The sequence below is a fragment of the Bubalus bubalis genome, chromosome 5 (genome assembly GCF_019923935.1).
Source record: "Bubalus bubalis isolate 160015118507 breed Murrah chromosome 5, NDDB_SH_1, whole genome shotgun sequence".
NCBI lineage: Eukaryota > Metazoa > Chordata > Mammalia > Artiodactyla > Bovidae > Bubalus > Bubalus bubalis.
The window spans coordinates 85,864,897-85,889,238 of NC_059161.1; the positions used below are offsets into that span (position 1 = coordinate 85,864,897).

A 24,342-nucleotide genomic window follows, 5' to 3' on the forward strand; every position below is an offset into this window, starting at 1 on the left:
TCTTTAGTGTTAGAAATACAATGGTGAATATGTAATTCAGTGTGGGGCAAAAATATTTAAATTAAAAGAAATGCTCTGTTGTATGATCGGAAAATGGGAACAGACATGCTCCCTGTCATACCATCCCATCCTTCATGCCCAGGTGATAATCCTAAATTAAAATAATAAAAAAGAGTAACATATCACCAGTATGATTGCAATGCCCACAATCACCCCCACACTTATAATATCTATGCTTAACAGAGCCTCCAACATACAAATACACTTAAGCTCAATGTGTGTAATCTAATTAGTTTTTGACATCCACTTTCAAATCTTGAAAACTTAAACTTTTAGACTCTAGTCCCTAACTTTTATTGCAAAACTCCTTTCCAATAAGGAGTATTTATTTATTAATTTCTTCAGGCAAAGATTTGTCCAGTGCCCCTCATGAAGCACTTTCTTTTTATTATTGTAGAAAAAAAGGACCTGCTAATTCTGGATTCTCTGAAAGAAATTCTTATCCCAGTCTCCAGGGTCAGTGGAGATTTCCCTGCAAATTGGTTTTCACCTGGAGGGTGAATAGTTGTGTAGGGCAGAGTAGTTTTCGAGGAAGGAGGAGAAGGTTGGGGGCTGACCTGGATCTGGTTAAGGACCAGGTCTGTCCATGCTGTTTAAGCCCTGGGGGGCAGGAAATGGGAAGCACATAGTCATATTTTGTTGAGTCCAGCAAGCTCACAACACAGGTGAATAACCATTTCATATACTCCAGACAAACGGCTGTAAGGGAAGATTTCACTGTCAAGATGATAGAAACCAACAAAAGTTGGCAGTTAGCACCTGCTTTATAACATAGCAGTAAAAAGGAGGGTCCATTACAGTAGAAAGAGCCTAAAGACAACGAAGTATTCTTTTGCAGCACTGGACAAGGGCTCTGCCAGAGAAGGAGTCCTGAGCATCCCGTCTGGGCCGTGACTCAGCCTCCTTACCTGTGGCCAGTGCAGATGAAGGGCCTGACAGGGAAAGTGCACATGCCGCCATCGTACCTCCAAAGGAGGGAGTGCTTGGCAACATCCACAAAACTTACACTCCCACTGACACAATCAAGGAACACTCCAACCCTGCCCAGAGGTCTCTCTCTGTACAGAGGCGTGGTGGGGGCTGTGGTCCAGAGTTGGTAATGGTCATCCTGCTTCACACACACAAGGAGAAAGTTGACCCTGTTGAACTCGTCCAGTATGCCATCGTCCTTTCTTATCCAGGAATCCTTACAGAAGCCTACAGCCCAGTCCGAAGAGCTGTCCACAAGTGTCTCCCAGTACTGTTTTCTGGAGGTGAAGCTCTGGGCTCCCCATGCAGCAAAATACTTCAATGTTCCACCATCCAAAGATGCATGGAGGCTGTCATGTTCATACTTCAGACTTCTTGCATCATCAAACAGCCTGATGTGCTAACTGCTTACTTCATTACTGAGTGAAAAAGTTATTGTGGAGAGATGAGAGAATATGCCAGTCAAAATTAATATTAAAATAAAATGACCTATGAGAGAGGAGGGTTTATCTAGAGTCTCATTGGGTGAAAAGTCTTAAGGTTATTAGAAACGTAGTTTTAACTGGAAAACATTGGATTCAAACGTTGCCAGGATATCTGCCAAGGAAATAGATTATTAGTTACAATGGAAAAAACTGCTTAAAAACTCAGAGATTATAAACAATAGGGAGGTCATGTCTACTTCTGGCTGAGTACTTTTTATTCCATCTAAAAGACTGGACAACAGGCATTGATCATCTCCAAGACCATGACAATATATCTTATCTCCACCTCCATTACTTCTGCTCAAGGGAAAAAAAAAATACATTGTAGAATAGAGAATTTGTGATCATTCTTCCATTTCAGTTAAATTAGCAAGTGGACATTGAGGAAATAAAACCTAAGTATGGCTTCTTAAAAGTGATTTCCTTATAGGCTTTTTTCTGCTTTTGATCTGCGGTTCCAGCCTAAGGTCCAGTCTTCCACTTCCTGACAAGTCACCCTCCAGGCTGAGGTTTATCATGGAGCTCTGTGGGGCCCATCCACCATTTGCTTCCTTGTGGTTTCCATACTTTTTTGAGGCTTATATGTTTGTTCATATTATATCAATGGGAAAACATATCATACATTCAATTGCTAAGAAACTTTCTCTATGTAACTGCACTTAAACTCTGAAACTGGAATACCCTGGATTAATAACCAGCTTTCAGTGAAAAACCGACATGGTAGGTGATGACATTTCTAGGGATCCAGGGGCCATTTTTGGAGTATGTCCTTTTCTTCATTATACAGATTATTCAAATTTATAAGTAATTGCTGAGGCATGAATCGCATCAGTCCTTGCACCAGCCTATGTGTATTCTGCAGAGGATTTTAGTGACTCTGTGACCGCACACGTCCGTACGTGCCTATTTGCAGGCTGTTCTGCACAAGCTGAGAGATGAAGAGGGAAAGACTGTCTGCAGAAACCAACACCAAGGGACCCTGCAGGGCAGACACACTGGTGGGGTGACACTCACCCCGGAAGTGGCCAAGCCAGTCCAACAGCCCGGCCATGGGGGGCGCAGGGAGTTCTGGGAGCAGAGGCTCCCAGAGGCATGTGCAGCTTGCTGACTCACTCCTGTAAGAGGAAGATGCGGTTCATCCTTCTGCTGCCCAGGGCTTCTTAAACACAGCCTTTACGATAAGACAGCATCCTTCAGCTTTTCTTCATCTAAATCCTTTTCCCACAAGCATGGGATAGGATCAGGCTATTCTTGGGAAATTTTTTTCTCATTTTTCTCATGGTGTGTTTTCACCCCCATTTCCAGAGGTACTTACCTTTCTCACCTAATGCCTGGAAATACTAGGCCTTGAGCTTCAACATGTTTATTATCTTGAAATTTAAATCAGTAAAAACTGGCCTTTTGGAAAAGTCTGCATTGGGCATGGCAACACATACCTCCCTCAGACACAGGAGCAAAATATGCTATTAATTACTTCAATTCAAGTGTAACAGGAAATCATATTCAACAAAACAGACGCGGATATGTGCGTGTTAAGTGAAGTGAAGTGAAGTCGCTCAGAATGTCCGACTCTTTGCGACCCCATGCGCAAGTTAAGTTGCGTCCAATTCTGTGTGACCCTATGGACTGTAGCCTGCCAGGCTTCTCTGTCCATGGGATTCTCCAGGCAAGAATACTGGAGTGGGATGCCATGCCCTCTTCCAGGGGATCTTCCCAACTCAGGGATCGAACCTGCATCTCCTGTGTCTCCTGCATTGGCAGGCGGGTTCTTTACCATTAGCGCCACCTGGGAAGCCCCATAGATACATATACACACAAGCAATGTAGTGTTGTCTGGCACACTGCGTGTTCCCTTTGTTAAATACAGCTCTATCTCTTACACAGTCCTCACAGTGCCATCATCAGCGTTGCAAGATCAGACTTACCATTTCAGTTTGTCTCCCAATTCCTGTCAAAAATAAAATAAGGAAACATAAGACTAGACTTCTTCATAAATAGCCAACCAGTATTTGGGTTGGGGAAAACTTCAGAAAATTTCTTATCACCACCATGAGAAAACAGTTGGGACACCCATTGTCTTTTTTCTCCCCAAAGCAAATTGGCACAGCATGTTCAGATAATCCAAATTCTTGATAAATTAAGAAATTTGGAGGGAGAAGAAGAGAAAGAAGTAAAAGGGTAGTGACTGGACAATCCTCAGCTCTCTGTAAATTGATGTTTCCTAGGACAGGGAGGCCTGGCGTGCTGCGATTCATGGGGTCGCAAAGAGTCGGACACGACTGAGCGACTGAACTGAACTGAACTGAACTGAGGGCTTGTCCTAAAAGTTTAATATGCCCCAAACTAAAGGCAACTCAAACCTGGGATATTCCAACAGGAGGTGAAAACTTATGAATGTGTCTAAAATTTCTCCCATTGCCCAATTGGAGATCAAAACATTGAATGGCAGTATAAACGTTGTTCCCTTCTGGTTTTTGCAGAATCAAATTACAAAAGGAGATTTTGAGAAGAGAGTATTCCCTGAGGAGTCTCCATCTTCACAATTCTGCAAAGCTTGCTCAATCATGATTTTCATGAGTTGCACTTTCTCTTTAGTATTTCCCACTAGGAGAGACTCCCACCTTATAATGCAAGAGATGAAAAAAATAGACCCTGGTACCATCTAATGGCCATCAAAGCTGTGAGCATCAGATAATACATTTTCAGTCCTCGGTCCTTACCTGGAGTAGCTCCACATTTGGTTTATAGGACATTTTCTTGAATTCTTTGTATATTACTTTGAGATCTGTCTTCTTTCCACTCAGTTCCTTTTGTTTCTTTCTGATTTGCTTACAAATCGTTTGGCCTTCTTTTGTAATAAACCCTTTGTAGTAATTTTCTCCCTCCTGAAGAATTGGAGTTACCATCTGATAAGTTTTCCTAATCATGTCTCCGTATCCATTCACGTAAAACTGTTGGGAGAGGGGTTTCAACAGCATTTAGTTTGCTCTGACTCATTCTGTCTCCCAAGAAGCTATATCCATCTGAAATTCATATCTTCCCTCTTCTCAGAAATCAAACTTATTCCTCTTTCCTTCACTTATTTTTCATGGTTTTTGACTAGGTCAAGAGTCAAACCCACCTTTTTCTCAAATAACTTCCATCCATTTCATACAGATGTTTCTGAAACATCTGGAGAAAACCTTTCCATGGGTCATTTCTTTCATATGCCTCCTATCAAATCTGAAAGACCCATGCTAGCAATTGAAATCTATGGGTAATTCATACATCATGTGCAGTATCCTGATTTCAATGTTAAGAAGTAAACTGATGCCTCATCTCAAACCTCCCAAACTCCATAGCCTGTCTTCTCTCTGAGCAGCTATGTTCCATTTTACCCTCAGGGTGGGTATCCTAAGGAACGATCTTCAGGTTTTCATCTACTGCCCTCAAACAGATGCTCATCCTCCCAGTCATTTCTTTCATTCCTTTTCTCTACAAACAGGTTCTGTAAGGTCACAGACTCCTACCCACATTGTTTAGAAGGTCATGCATCCTCATTCCATTGCATATTGCTTCCCAGTATTGATGAATTCACTCTCTCACTCTTGATCTGTTTTCCTTTATTCCTTTCCCTCCTGAGGCTTTTCTTTAACGTGTCACATTTTCTGCTTACTCTCTAGATAGTGAGCTGTCACTCTTTACCATGATACTCACACCCCTTAAATTGCTGTTCAATTTCCTTTGTATCCACCTGAGCTCATGTAGTAATCAGATTGAAAATACCTGTGTTTCTCAATAATCTATCCCTTACTTTCTAGAATGTATGTCTTATACAGAAATCTGTGCCTGAAATAACCCATGAATTTGTAAATGCCCTCTTGATCTTCAGAATGAGAACTGATCTTAAACCTGAGAAGTTTCCCCTGAGATCCTGAATCCTGGGTGTGGAGTTGTCCACATCCCGTCATGTGCCTCCATCTCAGCACTTGTGCTGCATTCTTCTAATGGATCTTTTGCTGTAGTTCCTGATCCATTAGATTCCAAAAAGTCCAAGAGGCTTGGAAATGTAGGTTGAAATGGTACATGGAATATTATTCTAAATAGTGTTCAACCCATTCTCTGAATGTTTTAGCACATGATTATTTCACCTCAAACTATTAAGGGACAAGTTTCTAGTATGGCTACCTTTATCTTTTTCAAAGAAAAATGCATTCTCCTATTTACCATCCAAGCGTCAGTTTTTTCACCATATTTTTTGAGGTTTCTTTCAACATCTTGTATCTTTGCCCATAAAGATCTCATTTGGTTTGCCAGCTTCTCCTGTAAAAGAATTGAATTTTAGCGCCAGAAAAGATTGAGGTTTCAGACTCCAAATGAGGGAGTGTACTAGGGAATGTCAGATACAGGAACTGGAGGAAGACTAGCAAGGCCATAACAGATCACCACATTTCCTTGTTCTTCCTCACTAATGATCAATTTTAAGAAATTTCGCACCACAGAACCACACCAAGGGAATCATCTGTCTAGGGAAAGAACAAGATTTTGTTGAAGATAGCTAATTTTCAAATACTGTGGCATCTTGTAATCAGAGTTTGATTCTAGTGATGCTTGTCCCCTGTTTATTCCAACGTACTGTATCTTCCTTCATTGTCCAGGGTTAGGAAACCAGGATCCAATGGCAAAGACTTTTTACACTTGTAGATTTTGGAGTCAAAGACTTTTCTCAAAATGAAGGCTTTACAGAGCCTTGAGCATAATAATGTGTCATCCAAATAATCATGGGGGCTTCCCAGTGGCTCAGCAGTAAAGAATCCACATGCCAATGCAGGAGATGTGGGTTCAACCCCTGGGTCAGGAAGATCCCCTGGAGAAGGAAATGGCAACCCACTCCAGTATTCTTGCCTGGGAAATGCCATGGACTGAGGAGCCTGGTAGGCTACAGTCCATGAGGTCACAGAGAGTCAGACATGACTTTACAACAAATTGACTTCATAACCAAGCCAGTGGATACAAGTTCCATAAAGGCAGGTGTGCTGTGGCATTTCTTCACAACTTTATCATTGCTAACTAGATTTGTACTGGCACTCAGTAAAGAGAAGTTTCAGTCATCATCATGATCATAATATCCTTTTAGTCTCTTAGGTGTACCATCCCCAAGCTTCCTAAGTGCTCTCAGAGGCATCACTCACCCAGGATTCCTCAGCAGCCTCTTTAGCTGGACAATGTCTGTGAGTCTTGTGCTCCTGACCTTGAGAGCAGACCAGAGCAAGCTCTTGTCGGCTTCACAGAAGATCGTCTTTGTCTGCTTGTGGGTCCCATACAGGTGTTCCTCACATTTCATGAATAGCCTGAGATTGGCTTTTCTCACAGTGTACACCAGAGTCCTCAGAAGAAGAAAATTGGTTTTGAGATTTGTCTGTTCTGATTATTGTCTGCATACAGGACAACTGGCAGGGACTTTGGCTTGTTCCCAGAAAAGACAAAGACAGGACCTACAGAAGCTGTGCCCATAGCCTATGGTGACTGGGTCTAGAAGGAAATTCAGGCAGACAAGGCAGGTGAGCTCCTTCTGGAAGGCTTCTGGGATTTCTGAGTCCATTTTCCTGGAGGAAGACAATCAGGAGTTTATTCCTCTTTCCCCAAGACATAAAGGAACAAATAAATTAGACTCAGGGGATGACTCAACTGTGGAACTGTATTGGGAACAGAAGAGACTGGAGTTTGCTTTGACACAAATGGAAAACTGAGACACAAAGAGAGCTCTCAAGAGCTGCAGGAAATTTTCTCGACTGCCAAACAAACACTATCTACTTCCTGCCCCCTCTTCCTCTACCTAGAGGAGAACTTCAATTTTGTTGAGATCTTATTTTCCTCTAAGTAGCATGAGCTTCAGGAGTTTGACTTAATTTTTAGCTGTTTGTTGTGGGTGTTGATTGCCCTAAACAGTCAATCACAATACGCCATGCCAGTCATTGATTTAGCACATGATACTTGACTAAACTTGTATTTTATTATTTCCTGTGATTGTCAGTATTCCTGTGATTGGATGTCCTTTGTTTTATCTCAATCTAAATTCACATCCACAATCACTTTTTTTCTCTCCAATACACTTTCTGAATACATTCAGAGTTAATGAAGATGAAACTAAATTTTGTCAAATAGGATCCTATGTAACAGAAACTACTGGCAGTCTCCCGCGTTGCAGGCAGATTCTTTACCTCTGAGCCACCAGGGAAGCCCTTCATGAATTGTAACATATACTAATTCCATATACTGATTGGTTGTCTTTGCCTTCCTGTTTAATCTGTATCATACTCATTAATCAAACCAAAACTGAAACCATAGGGTTATATCTTCCAAGTCTTTAAAACTATTATCAGATACCCCTTTCATCTTGTGGTAAGATGCAGTTTGCACGCAATGGTGATAATCAGCACCAAAAAACCAATCATATTCTTTAAAATTGACTTTGCTAAAATATCGGATCCTTGTCTGTACTAGTTAAGTACAGAAATTCCTCAGACGTCTTAAGTGTCACTTTTCTGCCTGCTAAATTATTTCTTAGTTTCTTTAAAATTTCAGCCATAAAAACTCACATGTCTGGAGAGAAAACAGTTACTTCACTTTAAAATAATATTTTTCTCAAATTATTGCATTTCTTACCTAGTTCAATAGAATACAATAATGGACAATATTATCTCTTATGTGTATACAGGCACACTCCATTTTTAAAATAGACCACTTTAGGTATTACACACGGAGATAAATAGCTCTAAAAATTATTTTTAGGCTCTATACCACTTTCTGAGTCCTCGTAATGCATAGGAATAACTAAGAGATGAATGAAATTAGAGAATTAAAATTAGTCACCATTAATTCCAACATGTATGCCATTTAGACAATATAGAGATACAATAATTTTACTAAGTTGTTACACATAGTTACTTCAATGAAACAACTTCAATTTTCTGTTAAAATTAGTAAATTGTGTCTCCCCCCTCCACTGCTTCCTCAAGATAGTCCCAGGAGCTGCTCTGTGGTGAACTGTGTACTTGCCTAAAGAGATATAGGAACAGTTCATCCTGGAGAATAATGTAAAGTTGGCTTAGGGATCAAAGTTCCATTGTGGTCGTGATAGCTTTCCGAAGTCTCAAGATCCAGGTGAGCTCCAAACACTCCCTCTGAGTACTGGAGAAAACTTTGTGTCCTGGAGTCTCCTTGTACTGAATCTCTGAACCCCACCCATTTGTTCCAAATGATTGTATTTCATCAATCTTCCAATGGGATTAATACAGATGATGAGATTCCCTGAAACAAGATAAAATTGCTTTAACACCTTGGCTTATCTTCATAAACATGTCTCTGCAAACATCCTCTCATCAAGAGTCACTGACTGTACTACAAAGTGAAAGTGAAAGTTCACAAACCCACCCTGAAATATACTGATATGTGACTTTCTGAATATTAATCATTCTTATTTTTAATTTACCAAAAAAGTTGGAAAGATTATTTTATCACTTAGAGAGTTTAGCTAAATGTCTTGGAAAACTTGGAAATCTATTTCCTGAGGTTAGTTTAAATACGTTCTGTCATGGAGGAGGAGCTTTATTTTATCAATTGATTGATTTTTGCATTTTAAAGGAACACTGTAATGTAAGAACTCCTGTGGTCACCACTCCAGAATGGAAACATCTCTTGCCCCTCACCTCCACGCTCCAGATCAAGCCCCCCAGCTCCCCCCAGCAACAACAGCCCAGGGGTTTCTGCCTGGTGCTCCCCACCCAGCTCATGCGGGACAGTAGAGGAAGGCCCCAGCTCAAACACACCTTCAGGCCAATGACATTAAAAGGTTGCTCTGGAACAAAACAGAAACATTAGTGACCACAGTGGAAAAATTAGGACAAAGACATATTTTGAAGAAATAACACATAATATCCTCACTTTTCTTTCCTGATATATTTCCCATTGGACAATCAGCTGGAGAATGCAGAATTTTTGGGAAGAGTGGGAATCAGGACCCTGCTTTTAACTCTTTCAAGACCCCTGTACTATTTATATACATTTTAAGGAGTTGATGGCTTCCCAGGTGGCTCAGTGGTAAAGAACCCACCTGCAATGTAGGGGACACAGGAGACATGGATTTGGCACCTAGGTAGGGAAGATCCACTGGAGAAGGAAATGGCAACCCACTCCAGTATACTTGCAGGGAGAATTCCATGGACTGAGGAGTCTGGAGGGCTACAGCCCATAGGGTCACAGAGTTGGACTCAACTGAAATGACTGAACTTTCGTTCAGGCAAGGCGTCGATGCTCCTAAATGTTTATGAATGTGCATTTAAAAATGATCTTGAAGATTCATAGACTTAGAGAATGAACTTATGGATGTCACGGGGAAGAATGGGAGGAAGAGGGATAGTCTGGGAGTTTAGGATGGACAGGTGCACACTGCTGTATTTAAAATGGATGACCAACAAGGACCTACTATATAGCACATGAAACCCTGCTCAATGATATGTGGCAGCCTGGATGGGAAGAGGGTTTGTGGGACAATGGATACATGAATGTGTATGGCTGACTCCTTTTGCTGTTCACTGGAGACTATCACAGCATTGTTTGTTAATCGGCTATACTCCAATGCAAAATTAAAAATTTTAAAAAATGAAAATGATCTTGAATTGCAAAAGCACAACCACTGTCTTGGGGGGCCCACAATTGTTAGTAAGCATCCCCAGGTCATTATTTTTCAATTCTTAACCAATTTCCCTAGCACCATTCTTTGGTAAATGAAGTATGGCAGTATAGGTTAATTTCTACAATAGTATTTTGTGTTCCCAATTAGTCATAAAGTGTTTTTAGGAATGCTGACATAAAGGTGACTTTATATTATTTCTCTGTTTTTCTGTATTTACAAATTGCAGCAGTCACAAAAATCAGGGCACCAGACACAAGTGTAGTTTCCTCTTTGGAAGACATGGGTGCTCTGGGTCTCCTCAGTGGAAGAGTTTGATGACGGTGTTAGCCCAGAGTTCTCAGAAGTGGATGACATTAGGCCTGTAAGTGCATGTTCAATGAAAAGTCTGCCCCTGCTGTGGGACGGGTGGGAACGAGGCTTAAGGGAGAGGGGATATATACATATATATATATATATATATATATATATCCTCCAATTAAAAATATACTTAAAAAACGCCAGCTGCTCAGACAGCAGCTAGGAAGATAAATTAGTGTAAGCTCTCTGGTTTAGAATCAGGATGAGAGACTTGTGTCTGCAAACGCCCTTCACGATAGCTCTTGGATTAGTTTAGTGCTTGTGTAAATAATCAGAGACCAGGTGACCCTGTGGGCATGTTTCAACTTGGCTGCTGCCTTAACTTCCCCTCTGTCATGTAGCCCTGCCAAGTTGGCATGTCACAAAGTCATTGTGAGTTTATATGCCAAAGAATTTACCAAATATAAAAATACCTCCTTGTTCCATTATGTTTATTATGAAGACCACACTGAGTAAGTGTACTAGGTAGATAGTCTGGAACTCAATAAATTGATCATGTCTGATCATACACATTTCTGAATGCAAGAGAAAGAAACTAAAATTTTGCCCACTAATGTTACTGTTTGTGAACTTGACTGATTTCAGTGGATTTCTCTTTTGAACCTCTTAACATTCAGTATGGTGAATGGTTTTTTAATATTTTTTGCTGTCATATGGAGTCAACTGTTTTAGAATATTAACTAGTTAAAAAATATACAAGAGATCATAGGCTAAGTGCAAGCTATTGTCACTTACATAGTTTAATATGTAGCATATTTTGTTCAATGATATCCCACATTTCAGAAATTTTGATTGATTTTCTATTTACTGATTTAGTTATTGTAAATGCTATATAATACATTCTTTGGTCCATGTGTCCTTGTTTGTTATAATTTCTGTTGGAAAGAATGCTAGAGAAGATGTTTCTAGGTCAAAAGATTTATGTAATTCCTTGGAAAGCCCAAGAAGCCCCCGATGAGTGGATATCACAGGTTCCACCATGATTTGAACTATACACTAAGCACCATTCCTTTTATTTACTAACCTGATATAAATAAGTATACCACTTCATTCCTGCACCTGTCTGGTTCATTTATGCAATTAAAGCACGCTGCTTACAATGTAGATGAACCTTGAAAATATAAGTGAAAGTAACCAGATATAAATAGTCATAAATTGTGTGAACCCATTTAATTGAAGCTATATAATAGAAAAATTCATGAAAAATAAAACTGGATTAAGGGGGTGACAAGACACAGGAAGGGATATGGGGAGTAAATATGTGCATTGATTTCTTTTTGGAGTGATGGATATGTTCTGAAATTAGACAGTTCTTGTTTCACAAATTTTTGTATATTACTAAAAAACACCGAATTATGTACTTTAAATGGCATAATCGTTATGGTATATAACTTTTATGTTAATAGAACTATTATTTAAAAGAGAAACACAATTGATTATATTTAATGAAATACTCCATAATAAATTTTTATTAGAAGAAAATTTAATTAACAAACTTATATGTTCAACATGGTCATGTCATTTTATATAAACAGGCAGTCACAATGCTTCATTAAATTACAGTGTGCTCAGAGATAGTCAGGGATTATCCTGTGGTCTCACATGAGGTTTTGGCGAACACCTCAGAGGAGAAGTAAAAATAATGGTCACAGAATTTGACAATTCATGGAGACCTAAGACAAAGGAAAGGCTTCAGAGGGAAGGAAAAGGGGGAAGGAAGGAAACTGTATATGAGGGATCCTCTGCAAACATCATAGAAGCTCACAGTTCCATTGTCATAATCCAGAAACACCCCAATCCTACCCAGAGGCCTTTTCACATACTGAATGTAGGGTGGGGTGTTGGTGAAGAGACTATAATGATTGCTCACTTTCTTGGAAAACAAAACACATGCTTCTTCAGAATAAATACTGATATTAGTATCGGTTATCAAGATATCTTTGCAGATGCCCAGAATCCAGCTGGAGGAGTGCGTCACATCCAGCTCCCAGTAATGCCTCCCGGAGGTGAAGGCCCGAGCTCCCCAGGACACGACACTCTCCACAATCTGAGGCTGTCTGGACGCGCCGTGGTGCTCATCTCTGAACATCACACTTGCATCATCGCCATCCTCAGAAAGGCTCATATGGTGAATGGTCATTGTCTGACTCAGAATGTTATCCACTGCAGAAAGAGCAGAAATCAGGTTAGCAAGTGGGATTTCCACGTCTCTGAGAGGCAGAAGGCAGAGGTTCCCTACCCACAGATTTTTTTTCATTTTCCCTCCTCCAAGAAAACCCAAAACAAAGACAGCAAAGTGAGTTCAGACTGCCCTTCTCCGAAGAGGAAGAGTTACTACTATATATATGGCATATATAAACACCTTAAATCATATCAAAAAAGAAAAAGACAGATATATCATGAACTGCATGAAGTCTGATTTAATCTCAGTCTCTTGATGATCACTCTGAAAACTGAATATTCTGTTTCTTTATAACCATATGAGCAATGTGATTGCTCTCTTTTGCTCTATGTCAGATGTAACTAAATATATGTATATGACTTTGCATTTTCATTAAACTGTAGGTTGTAAAGTACAGGCTTGATCTTTGCAACCCAAATATACAGGCAGAAAAGATGCAACAACTTGGGAAAGTCATATAGTATCATAATTTCAGATAAAAATAAAATAACATTAAAAGGAGGCTCCTTCCCAGGAAGCTCTAGTGAAGCAGAGTCCTGATCACACAGGGCTGACTCTTACCTCTGAAGTTGTTCAGCGTGTCTAGGATTCCAGTGACAGGCCAGCAAGTGAGCTCTGGGTTCACTGGCTGAGGCTTCTGCATCTCTGCCAAGTCAATCCTGTAACAAATGACATAGATACAAGTCAAGGCCAAAGGCTAATCATATGGCCATTACGAAAAAAGCAGTTTTTAACCCAGGACATTTTGTTAGAATTCTATTTTTGGTTAAATGCATATACAATATATTCTACACAGTTTGGAATATAAAAACATTACCAGATTCTTCTCCTAAATATCAGATCAGATCAGATCAGTCGCTCAGTCGTGTCCGACTCTTTGCGACCCCATGAATTGCAGCACGTCAAGCCTCCTTGTCCATCACCATCTCCTGGAGTTCACTGAGACTCATGTCCATCGAGTCAGTGATGCCATCCAGCCATCTCATCCTCTGTCATCCCCTTCTCCTCTTGCCCCCAATCCCTCCCAGCATCAGAGTCTTTTCCAATGAGTCAACTCTTCTCATGAGGTGGCCAAAGTACTGGAGTTTCAGCTTTAGCATCATTCCTTCCAAAGAAATCCCAGGACTCATCTCCTTCAGAATGGACTGGTTGGATCTCCTTGCAGTCTAAGGGACTCTCAAGAGTCTTCTCCAACACCACAATTTAAAAGCATCAATTCTTCGGCACTCAGCCTTCTTCACAGTCCAACTCTCACATCCATACATGACCACAGGAAAAACCATAGCCTTGACTAGACAGACCTTTGTTGGCAAAGTAATGTCTCTGCTTTTGAATATGCTATCTAGGTTGGTCATAACTTTCCCTCCAAGGAGTAAGCGTCTTTTAATTTCATGGCTGCAGTCACCATCTGTAGTGATTTTGGAACCCAGAAAAATAAAGTCTGACACTGTTTCCACTGTTTCCCCATCTATTTCCCATGAAGTGGTGGGACCGGATGCCATGATCTTCGTTTTCTTAATGTTGAGCTTTAAGCCAACTTTTTCACTCTCTACTTTCACTATCATCAAGAGGCTTTTGAGTTCCTCTTCACTTTCTGCCATAAGGGTGGTGTCATCTGCATATCAGAGGTTACTGATATTTCTCCTGGTAATCTTGATCCAGTTTGTGTTTCTTCCAGTCCAGCGTTTCTCATGATGTACTCTGCATAGAAGTTAAATAAGCAGGGTGACAATATACAGCCTTGATGTACTCCTTTTCCTATTTGGAACCAGTCTGTTGTTCCATGTCCAGTTCTAACTGTTGCTTCCTGACCTGCATACAAATTTCTCAAGAGGCAGGTCAGGTGGTCTGGTATTCCCATCTCTTTCAGAATTCTCCACAGTTTATTGTGATCCACACAGTCAAAGGCTTTGGCATAGTCAATAAAGCAGAAATGGATGTTTTTCTGGAACTCTCTTGCTTTTTTGATGACCCAGCAGATGTTGGCAATTTGATCTCTGGTTCCTCTGCCTTTTCTAAAACCAGCTGGAACATCTGGAAGTTCACGGTTCACATATTGCTGAAGCCTAGCTTGGAGAATTTTGAGCATTACTTTACTAGCCTGTGAGATGAGTGCAATTGTGTGGTAGTTTGAGCATTCTTTGGCATTGCCTTTCTTTGGGATTGGAATGAAAACTGACCTTTTCCAGTCCTGTTAACACTGCTGAGTTTCCCAAATTTACTGGCATATTGAGTGCAGCACTTTCACAGCATCATCTTTCAGGATTTGGAATAGCTCAACTGGAATTCCATCACCTCCACTAGCTTTGCTCGTAGTGATGCTTTCTAAGGCCCACTTGACTTCACATTCCAGGATGTCTGGCTCTAGGTCAGTGATCACACCATGGTGATTATCTGGGTCATGAAGATCTTTTTTGTACAGTTCTTCTGTGTATTCTTGCCATCTCTTCTTAATATCTTCTGCTTCTGTTAGGTCCATACCATTTCTGTCCTTTATCGAGCTCATCTTTGCATGAACTGTTCCTTTGGTAACTCTGATTTTCTTGAAGAGATCTCTAGTCTTTCCCATTCTGTTGTTTTCCTCTATTTCTTTGCATTGATCGCTGAAGAAGGCTTTCTTATCTCTTCTTGCTATTCTTTGGAACTCTGCATTCAGATGTTTGTATCTTTCCTTTTCTCCTTTGCTTTTCGCTTCTCTTCTTTTCACAGCTATTTGTAAGGCCTCCCCAGACAGCCATTTTGCTTTTTTGCATTTCTTTTCTATGGGAATGGTCTTGATCCCTGTCTCCTGAACAATGTCACGAACCTCAGTCCATAGTACATCAGGCACTCTATCTATCAGATCTAGGCCCTTAAATCTATTTCTCACTTCCACTGTATAATCATAAGGGATTTGATTTAGGTCATACCTGAATGGTCTAGTGGTTTTCCCTACTTTCTTCAATTTAAGTCTGAATTTGGCAATAAGAAGTTCATGGTCTGAGCCACAGTCAGCTCCTGGTCTTGTTTTTGCTGACTGTATAGAGCTTCTCCATCTTTGGCTGCAAAGAATATAATCAATCTGATTTCAGTGTTGACCATCTGGTGATGTCCATGTATAGTCTTCTCTTGTGTCGTTGGAAGAGGGTGTTTTTTATGACCAGTGCATTTTCTTGGCAAAACTCTATTAGTCTTTGCCCTGCTTCATTCCATATTCCAAGGCCAAATTTGTCTGTTACTCCAGGTGTTTCTTGACTCCCTATTTTTGCATTCCAGTCCCATATAATGAAAAGGACATCTTTTTTGGGTGTTAGTTCTAAAAGGTCTTGTAGGTCTTTATAGAACCATTCAACTTCAGCTTCTTCAGCGTTACTGGATGGGGCATAGACTTGGATTACTGTGATATTGAATGGTTTGCCTTGGAAACGAACAGAGATCATTCTGTCCTTTTTGAGATTGCATCCAAGTACTGCATTTCAGACTCTTTTTTTGACCATCATGACCACTCCATTTCTTCTGAGGGATTCCTGCCCACAGTAGTAGATATAATGGTCATCTGAGTTAAATTCACCCATTCCAGTCCATTTCAGTTCGCTGATTCCTAGAATGTCGACATTCACTCTTGCCATCTCCTGTTTGACCACTTCCAATTTGCCTTGATTCATGGACCTGACATTCCAGGTTCCTATGCAATATTGCTCTTCACAGCATCAGACCTTGCTTCTATCACCAGTCACATCCACTCAACTTCCCCATTGTTTTCAGATATTATTCCAGTTTTCAACTCATTGAACCTCATTCCCTTCCTCTATTCCATATGGATAATGCAAAGATACTGGGCATTTTACAGACAGAAAGTTCAGGCTAAGCCTTTGAGACTTCAGTCAGTAAGTAGCCATCAAGGATACATTCAGTGTCTACAAGGAAGAGTTCATCAAGCCAGACCTGTTTGCTCCTGTCAGCCCAGCAAGGGATCCAATTCCAACCTGGTTATTTTGGTCCAAAAAGTCTACCTTCTCAGTGGGCAGCAGAAAGCCACTCCCTCTGAGGTTCTGCCTACAAGGGACCTTGCAATGATGGAACAAGCTGCGTCACTGCTACTCCTCAAAACAAAAGGACAGTTCTGTTCTCATTCTTAGGGGATTTGCCTCTTTCAGGCCTTTTCCACTTTCCAACTCATTAGCATAGTTGCTTCCTCTGTGATATCTTAGAAAATCCCTTCACTAAGCTTAACGTGGTGAGGTTGGAGAGGATGGGGTGAGTGGGTAAAATAAAGCCCAGAATGTCAGAATGTTTTCAGGTATATTGGATTTCAGCCAAATAAGAGGGAAACTTCTGAGGCCAAGGATTGAAATTCTTTTGAAATAGAATAGAAAATAGCCATAAAGACAATATTGGTCATCTGTATATGAGGGTGCTGCACATATGGATGTACACGTGGATTCGATTTATAAATTCTCAGTTATTTGTTTATGTACTTGTTTATTTGCACATTTATTTATTTCATGGGAGGTACTTCTTGAACCAACTATTTTAAATATATTTTAAATACAGCAGTGTATATATGTCAACCCCAGATTCCCAGCCTATCCATTTCCCCCATCCTTACTCCTGGTTCTCAATGGAAAATATTCAGAAAAAAAATTCCAGAAAGTAAAACTTGAAAATGCCACATACCAGGGAACTATTTACAATGCATTTAATTTACATTTTATGTGTTAGTTGTTATAAGTCATCTAGAGATGACAAAGTGTATGGCAATATGCCTGTAAGTTAACTGCAAATACTAAGGCATTTTGTATAAGGAACCCTGTATCCTGGAGTTTAAATACTGAGGAGGACTTGAAAACAATCTCCCATGGTACTGTGCGTCTACTTCATCAAAAAGATAACAACTTTTCCAGACATAAAACTTTAGTGTATACTCACATTTCCAATACATTTGCCAAGACCTGCAAAGAAAAACAAAGATCATGTTAATCATGAGACTTTTGTCATTTTGCGTCTTCTTCTCTATTCTTTATTCAATGTTATTGTTTTTTAAATTATCTTCTAAGGAATACTCAGAAGGCATCCTAGTAACACAGCCTAAGCTAAAACATGGGGGGCTTCCTCAGGGCACATTATGGAAGGAAGGAGGTCAGAAGAGTCTGCGTAATGATGCAGCAACATCTAGGATTCCAGTATCGCCCACTGCCAGTGCTGTTCTCAAGGACAGAGCTCCACATTTAACAAAGCAATAGCGAAAACAGGGAACCGTATTTAACTATAGAGTGAAACTGATAACTCGTTGTAACAACCTTGCCTAGAGAACAGGTGAAGCTTCAGTGTCTCTGGAAAATTTGGGATAACGGGGAGTGACAAAGGTTTAGGGGAACACATACTGAGATTTACTCCAAGAAAGTTAACTTTCCACTGGTCACAGAATTTTGCTAATTTTAGATCATCTGTCTGGATAGTACTCCTGATCACACTGTAAAAATATAGTCCTATTTTAGCTAAGACATGGACAAAAATCTTCCAAAGATTACGAGAATATTTTGAATTAGGGGACTGGACTAATACAATAATGGGGGTCAAGGAGCACCATCCCTCAGCTGAGAGTGTCAGTTTAAGCAGTGAATGTTCCAGTGTCACAGCAAGTCGTCTAAAAGAGTGTTTCTCTCTGAGGACGAACCCTCCTTTCTCACCTGGAGCAGCTCCCTGTCCGGCTTGCAGCACATCCCAGTCAGCTCTCTGTACATTTCTTTCAGACTTGCTCTGTACTGAGTCATTCTGAACACACTCTCCTCGAGTTGTTCACACATCTCCTTGGCTTCTCGCTCCAGGGCCTCCAGATGCAGTTGTTCCTCCTCCCGGAGCAACAGAAGCATCCTCTGATATTCAGCTGTAATCATCTCCTTCCTTAAGGCCACGTAGTCCTGTGGGGATAGTGGATTCAAAGTATTGCTTATGCTCACATTCAAAAGAAAGCTTCCAATATTATTTCCTTGATGTCATCAAGAACATTCTAGACAAACTGTTGTCCTCAAGTATCTTCCTGTCCAAGGTTTCTCTGAGTTCCTAGTCTCTGGCCCTGTTTGATTCAAGCTATCTGAGGGGTCCCAAGCTCTCCCCTTAGAAGGATTCTTCAGGGTTCTTACTCTATCAATTATTTCCTCTTTAATTTGGATCATGTTTTTCTCTTGTTCCTTGCCCTGATTTTTCTAAATATTCTTTAATGTGGTAAACCCCATTTTGTATACTTTTACAAGATGTTCTCTTTTCCCTCTAGGTACTTCTATATTCTTCTCCTCTACTACAGAGTAACACTTAGTACAGTGTTGTCTTATACTTCATTTCTGAATTTTAATCAAATCCTCAAAATTTTGCCTAGGAACACTTTTCATGCCAAGGTTTTCCCATGTACTAGCATTCCTTGAACTAGCCTGTATTGGCCTGTTTCAATTGTTGACTACTGATAGGTTGTTTGAAACCATGCCTTTTCAAGGGAAGAGATTAATATTCTTTAATGGAAATGTAAATAGACCTAAAAGCTAGAATTATATCACTATCTATAGAAATAAATAGGAGTGTTTTTATTCTTACCTTAAATGACCTAGTTTTTTTAGCTTCCTGGTTCAGAATGATTTGCATTTCTTCTCTGATTTTCCATAAAGAGCCCATTCTCTTTAGAAGTTTCTCCTGCAAAATACCCAGGGGATTTAGACACAGAAGATGACACTGTAAATTTCACTCCCTTATTCCTGAACAAAGGCAGTTGTTGGTTACACAGAAACCTTGAGTTAGAATGCTGTGGTCAGATTTTCCCACATTAATCTGAATCTAACACCAAGAGGATAGTGACAAAAGTGTATGCTACAGAATTGGGGAAATGTTACAGATCATGAAATCTAATCACTAAGAAATTGAGAATCACATATTTATATAGCTTGATTAGGAAAGCCTCAAGTTCCCATCAGAAGCCTTTGTCCCTGGCACCACCCGCCCCGGGATGCTGCATTTCCACACGTGTGGACAATTGGGCAACAACACTGAGAGGACACATTATATGTGAGGATACACATTCAGAAATCCCACCTCCACTATCTCCACCCCCATCACCATCACAGCATCCTCGTCTTCCTCTCTGACTTAGGAGCCTCTAGATCCCAAATTGCTTGAGAGGCATCACCTACCCGGGACTCCTCAGCAGCCCTGTGTATCAGACTGTGGCTGTGAGCTGCATGCTCGGGGCGTTCAGAGCAGAGCCCACAGAGCAGGGTCTGGTCAACCTCACAGAAGAGGCCTTTGGCTTCCTGGTGTGTCACACAGATCTGCTCCTCAGAGCTGTGGTCGTAGTTAGCTCTGGCCTGTCTGGCAAGGGAAGCCAGCCTCTTGAGGACAATATTGGTTTGGAAACCGGGCCTCTCTGCTATTCCCCTGCACTCAGGGCAGCTCCTTGGAGTCTGGCCTTCTTCCCAGCAAAGGCTCAGACAGGGACGGCAGAAGCTGTGCCCACAGTCTATGGTGACGGGGTCCAGGAAGCAGTTCATGCAGATGGAGCAGGTGAGTTCACTCTGGAAGGCCTGCAGTGTGTCTGAATCCATGTTTCTGACAATTAAAGATAGAAATAGAAATGATAAGAGAGGAAGTCTTTCTTCTGCCCTGATCAGGGAAAATAAAGCCTTTGGCACAGTCCTGTCTTGAACTCTGTCTAATTTCCGTATTTGCTAAACCCCAACACAAACCTGCATGCTGAGTCGCTCAGTCGTGTCCAACTCTTTGTGATCTTATGGACTGTAATCCACCAGGCTCTGTTCATGGGATTCTCAAGGAAAAAATACTGGAGTAGGTTGCTGTGCCCACCTCCAGGGGATGTTTGCTACCATGGATTGAACCCATGTCTCTTAAGTGTCCTGGATTTCCAGGTGGGTTCTTTACCAATATTGCACCTGGACTTCCCCAATGGCTCAGTGGGTAAAGAATCTGCCTACAATTTAGGAGAAATGGGAAATGTGGGTTGGAGGCCTGGGTTGGGAAGATGCCCTGGAGAAGGAAATGGCAACTGGTCCTAGTACTCTTGCTTGGGAATTCCTGTGGACAGTGGAGCCTGGTGGGCTACAGTCCATGGGGTTGCAGAGTTGGACATGACTGAATGACTAAGCAGAAACACAGTACAACCCTGGAAATGGTGACTACAGATGGGTTGTATTCCTGCTATAATAAAAAGGATGCAATTAGATAAGAGAGTCACTTGCAACTATTTTCTTTTTTTTTGTTTAAAGTTAGCCTGAAGATAAATATTAGGATGACTCCAGAGTAATTTTTGTCAGCTGATTTGTACAAAAGCATATATATAATCTCAATCTGTCTCTCTCTTTCCATTTTGCCCTACTTAAAACCCACACTAACACACACTTTGTCTCTTCGCTAATGTTCTCTATGCCTGAAGTGACATATATGCTTTTCTAAAGCCAAACAAAATTGTTTAAGAATAATTTAAACTTAATATAATTAATGTTTTTTTAACTTTGACATTCTGAAACTGTAAACTGGTCAGTGTTTACTTACAACTTAAACTAACAAAACTATTCCTTTTAAGACAAAAAGAAAAAATAAATATGTCATTGCTAGTTCAGGAAGACAATTGTTCCTGGAGTCATTTCAGATAATCAGAGTTTGTCCTATTTTGAACTGGTGAATGTTCCCACTATAACAATAATCTGTAAAAAAAAGAATCAGTTGTTTAGTAAAGAAAGTGATGGGGAAACAGTGGAAATAGTGTCAGACTTTGTTTTTTGGGGCTCCAAAATCACTGCAGATGGTGACTGCAACCATGAAATTAAAAGATGCTTACTCCTTGGAAGGAAAGTTATGACCAAGCTAGATAGCATATTCAAAAGCAGAGACATTACTTTGCCAACAAACGTCCGTCTAGTCAAGGCTATGGTTTTTCCTGTGGTCATGTATGGATGCAAGAGTTGGACTGTGAAGAAAGCTGAGCACTGAAGAATTGATGCTTTTAAACTATGGTGTTGGAGAAGACTCTTGAGAGTCCCTTAGACTGCAAGGAGATCCAGCCAGTCCATTCTGAAGGAGATGAGCCCTAGGATTTCTTTGGAAAGAATGATGCTAAAGCTGAAACTCCAATACTTTGGCCACCTCATGCGAAGAGTTGACTCATTGGAAAAGACTCTGATGCTGGGAGGGATTGAGGGCAAGAGGAGAAGGGGATGACAGAGGATGAGATGGCTGGATGGCATCACTGACTCGATGGACGTGAGTCTGAATGAACTCCGGGAGTTGGTGATGGACAGGGAGGCCTGGTGTGCTGTGATTCATGGGGTCACAAAGAGTCAGACACGATTGACTCAGCAACTGAACTGAACTGAAAGAAAGTGAAAGTGAAATCACTTAGTTGTGTTCAACTCTATGCGACCCCATAGACTGTAGCCTACCAGGCTCCTCCATCCATGGGATTTTCCAGGCAAGAATACTGGAATGGGTTGCCGTTTCCTTCTCCAGGAGATCTTCCCAACCCAGGGATTGAACCCGGGTCTCCCGAATTGCAGGCAGACACTTTACCGTCTGAATCATCAGGGAGGTTCCAATTTGACTATACATTGTTTACTAAAACCATAGAAATAAGTTTGAATATACACAAGGGTTTCCGCTCTACACTGGAAATTCCAAATATCTGGTTAATGGAAGCAACATCAGATTTTTTGTTTTTTGATGTTTCCTTCTTGGCCAATTCCACTTTTTTGGAGTCCCTATTGGTTGATTGGATCTATTTTGAACACTTTTCACTTATGGACTGCAAAGTGATGTCTTTAAAATGATAGCAACTGTGACCATTTCAAGAAGGTTTTCTGATTAATTTAACCATTTAACTCATATTCATCTGTGTAAAGACTATGAAATGTATTCATTATGTTGAACATTTTAGGAATACTATGTGTTTTATAAATACTTACATATTTATAAATATGTGCATCAAATGAGATAGCTGATGAACAGGGAGAAAGTATAAAGAAGCCATGTGTAGAGTGGGCTAGAAACTGACTAAGAATTCTTTACGAATAAAACCACTTTTATGCTAATGACACTGGGAATCATGATTGCATTAAAATAATAGAAGAACTAAATGGGCTTCACTTTGGCTCTGTGATAAAGAATCAGCTTTCCATTAGATTAACTCCTTTTTTATGGGTTAACTCTTTTAATCTTCTAAACAATATTTACTAATTTTCTACTTTTATGCACATTTTATAAGGAAATTACTTGACATAGTATAGATAAAGACATTACTTGTTTGCAAATCCCAGAGGGAATAAATGCTTGATGCATTACATACATACAGATATTACTGATAGTAAAAAAAAAAAATTCCATTTCTGTCCATAATCACCATTAAAGTTTCATTCCTAAGTGAACATAGCTGAATTTCATTTACTTTGATTAGAACTCACCACTGGGTACAGTTGATGAAATGTTCTACTCCTATGCTGTAAGTAACTCTGCACGATTCAGTTCAGCTTTAGGTGTTCACCTCTGCCTGGCAGAAACTTCCCGAAGTCTCCACAATGCAGCCAACTCCAGTCCAGACAGCTCTGGACTCTGGAGAAAAGTGAGTGTGGATCTTCAAGAGATGCTATACATAGTCTTTGAAGACCACACCCATCTCTTCCAAGTGATAGTGTTATCAGCCCTGTGAAAAGGTATAGGTGCACATGATTAGATTTTCCCAGGGCTGAAAACACTTTCAGATGCCAATGATTGAAGTCCTTTGAGACCAACTTAATCCAATTGTCACAATCCAGTCTCTGCTAAAAAGTCACATTTTGAATTTATAGTTGTAATCCATGAAGTTGCTGTTTGGATAATAAATAAACTCCCCAGATGTGAATATCTCCATTTAATGAACTGCATCATAGTTCTAATTTCAGATGACCAGTATATCTATTACTTTGGGCAAGAATCCCTTAGAAGAAATGGAGTAGCTCTCATGGTCAACAAGAGTCTGAAATGCAGTTCAGTTCACTTCAGTTCAGTGGCTCAGTCATGTCTAACTCTTTGTTAGTCCACCCCATGAACTGCCACATGCCATGATTCCCTGTCCATACCAACTCTGGGAACTTGCTCAAACTCATGTCCATCGAGTCAGTGATGCCATCCAAACAACTCATCCTCTGTCCTCCCCTTCTCTTCTTGCCTTCAATCTTTCCCAGCATCAGGGTCTTTTCCAATGAGTCATTTCTTTGCATCAGGTGGCCAAAGTATTGGAGTTTCAGTTTCAGCATCAGTCCTTCCAATGAATATTCAGGACTGATATTCTTTAGGATGGACTGGTTGGATCTCCTTACAGTCCAAGGGGCTCTCAAAAATCTTCTGGAACACTATAGTTCAAAAGCATCAATTCTTTGTCACTTAGCTTTCCTTATGGTCCAACTCTCACATTGATACATGACTACTGAAAAAAACCATAGCTTTGACTAGACAGATCTTTGTCAGCAAAGTAATGTCTCTGCTTTGTAATACACTGTCTGCTACTGCTACTGCTAAGTCACTTCAGTCGTGTCTGACTCTGTGCGACCCCATAGACGGCAGCCCACCAGGCTCCCCTGTCCCTGGGATTCTCCAGGCAAGAATAC

General features: G+C 40.5%; 1 protein-coding gene and 1 pseudogene across 1 annotated transcript; both read right to left on the bottom strand.

The window, feature by feature from the left end:
* Positions 1-117: 117 nt before the first annotated feature.
* Positions 118-8,798, bottom strand: LOC123333759 (annotated as a pseudogene).
* Positions 8,799-11,981: 3,183 nt separating this feature from the next.
* Positions 11,982-23,378, bottom strand: LOC102402449 (tripartite motif-containing protein 64-like). The gene is made up of 7 exons (XM_044943393.2): positions 23,161-23,378; positions 19,885-20,299; positions 19,295-19,390; positions 18,397-18,627; positions 17,636-17,658; positions 13,289-13,386; positions 11,982-12,708 (listed from the first exon to the last, which is right to left on the bottom strand). Exons 2-7 carry the CDS (start codon positions 20,293-20,295, stop codon positions 12,209-12,211), a joined length of 1,359 nt encoding a protein of 452 aa, XP_044799328.2. The 5' UTR covers positions 20,296-20,299; positions 23,161-23,378; the 3' UTR covers positions 11,982-12,208.
* Positions 23,379-24,342: the final 964 nt, after the last annotated feature.

What these genes read in the sequence shown, in the direction of transcription:
- LOC102402449 (XM_044943393.2), bottom strand. Translation starts at nt 20,295, where the DNA reads ATGGATTCAGACACACTGCAGGCCTTCCAGAGTGAACTCACCTGCTCC. An exon ending in AAAAAACTAGGTCATTTAAG is followed by an intron (nt 18,628 to 19,294) that starts GTAAGAATAAAA and finishes CTATCCCCACAG; the next exon opens with GACTACGTGGCCTTAAGGAA. An exon ending in CGGACAGGGAGCTGCTCCAG is followed by an intron (nt 17,659 to 18,396) that starts GTGAGAAAGGAG and finishes TTTTCTTTGCAG; the next exon opens with GTCTTGGCAAATGTATTGGA.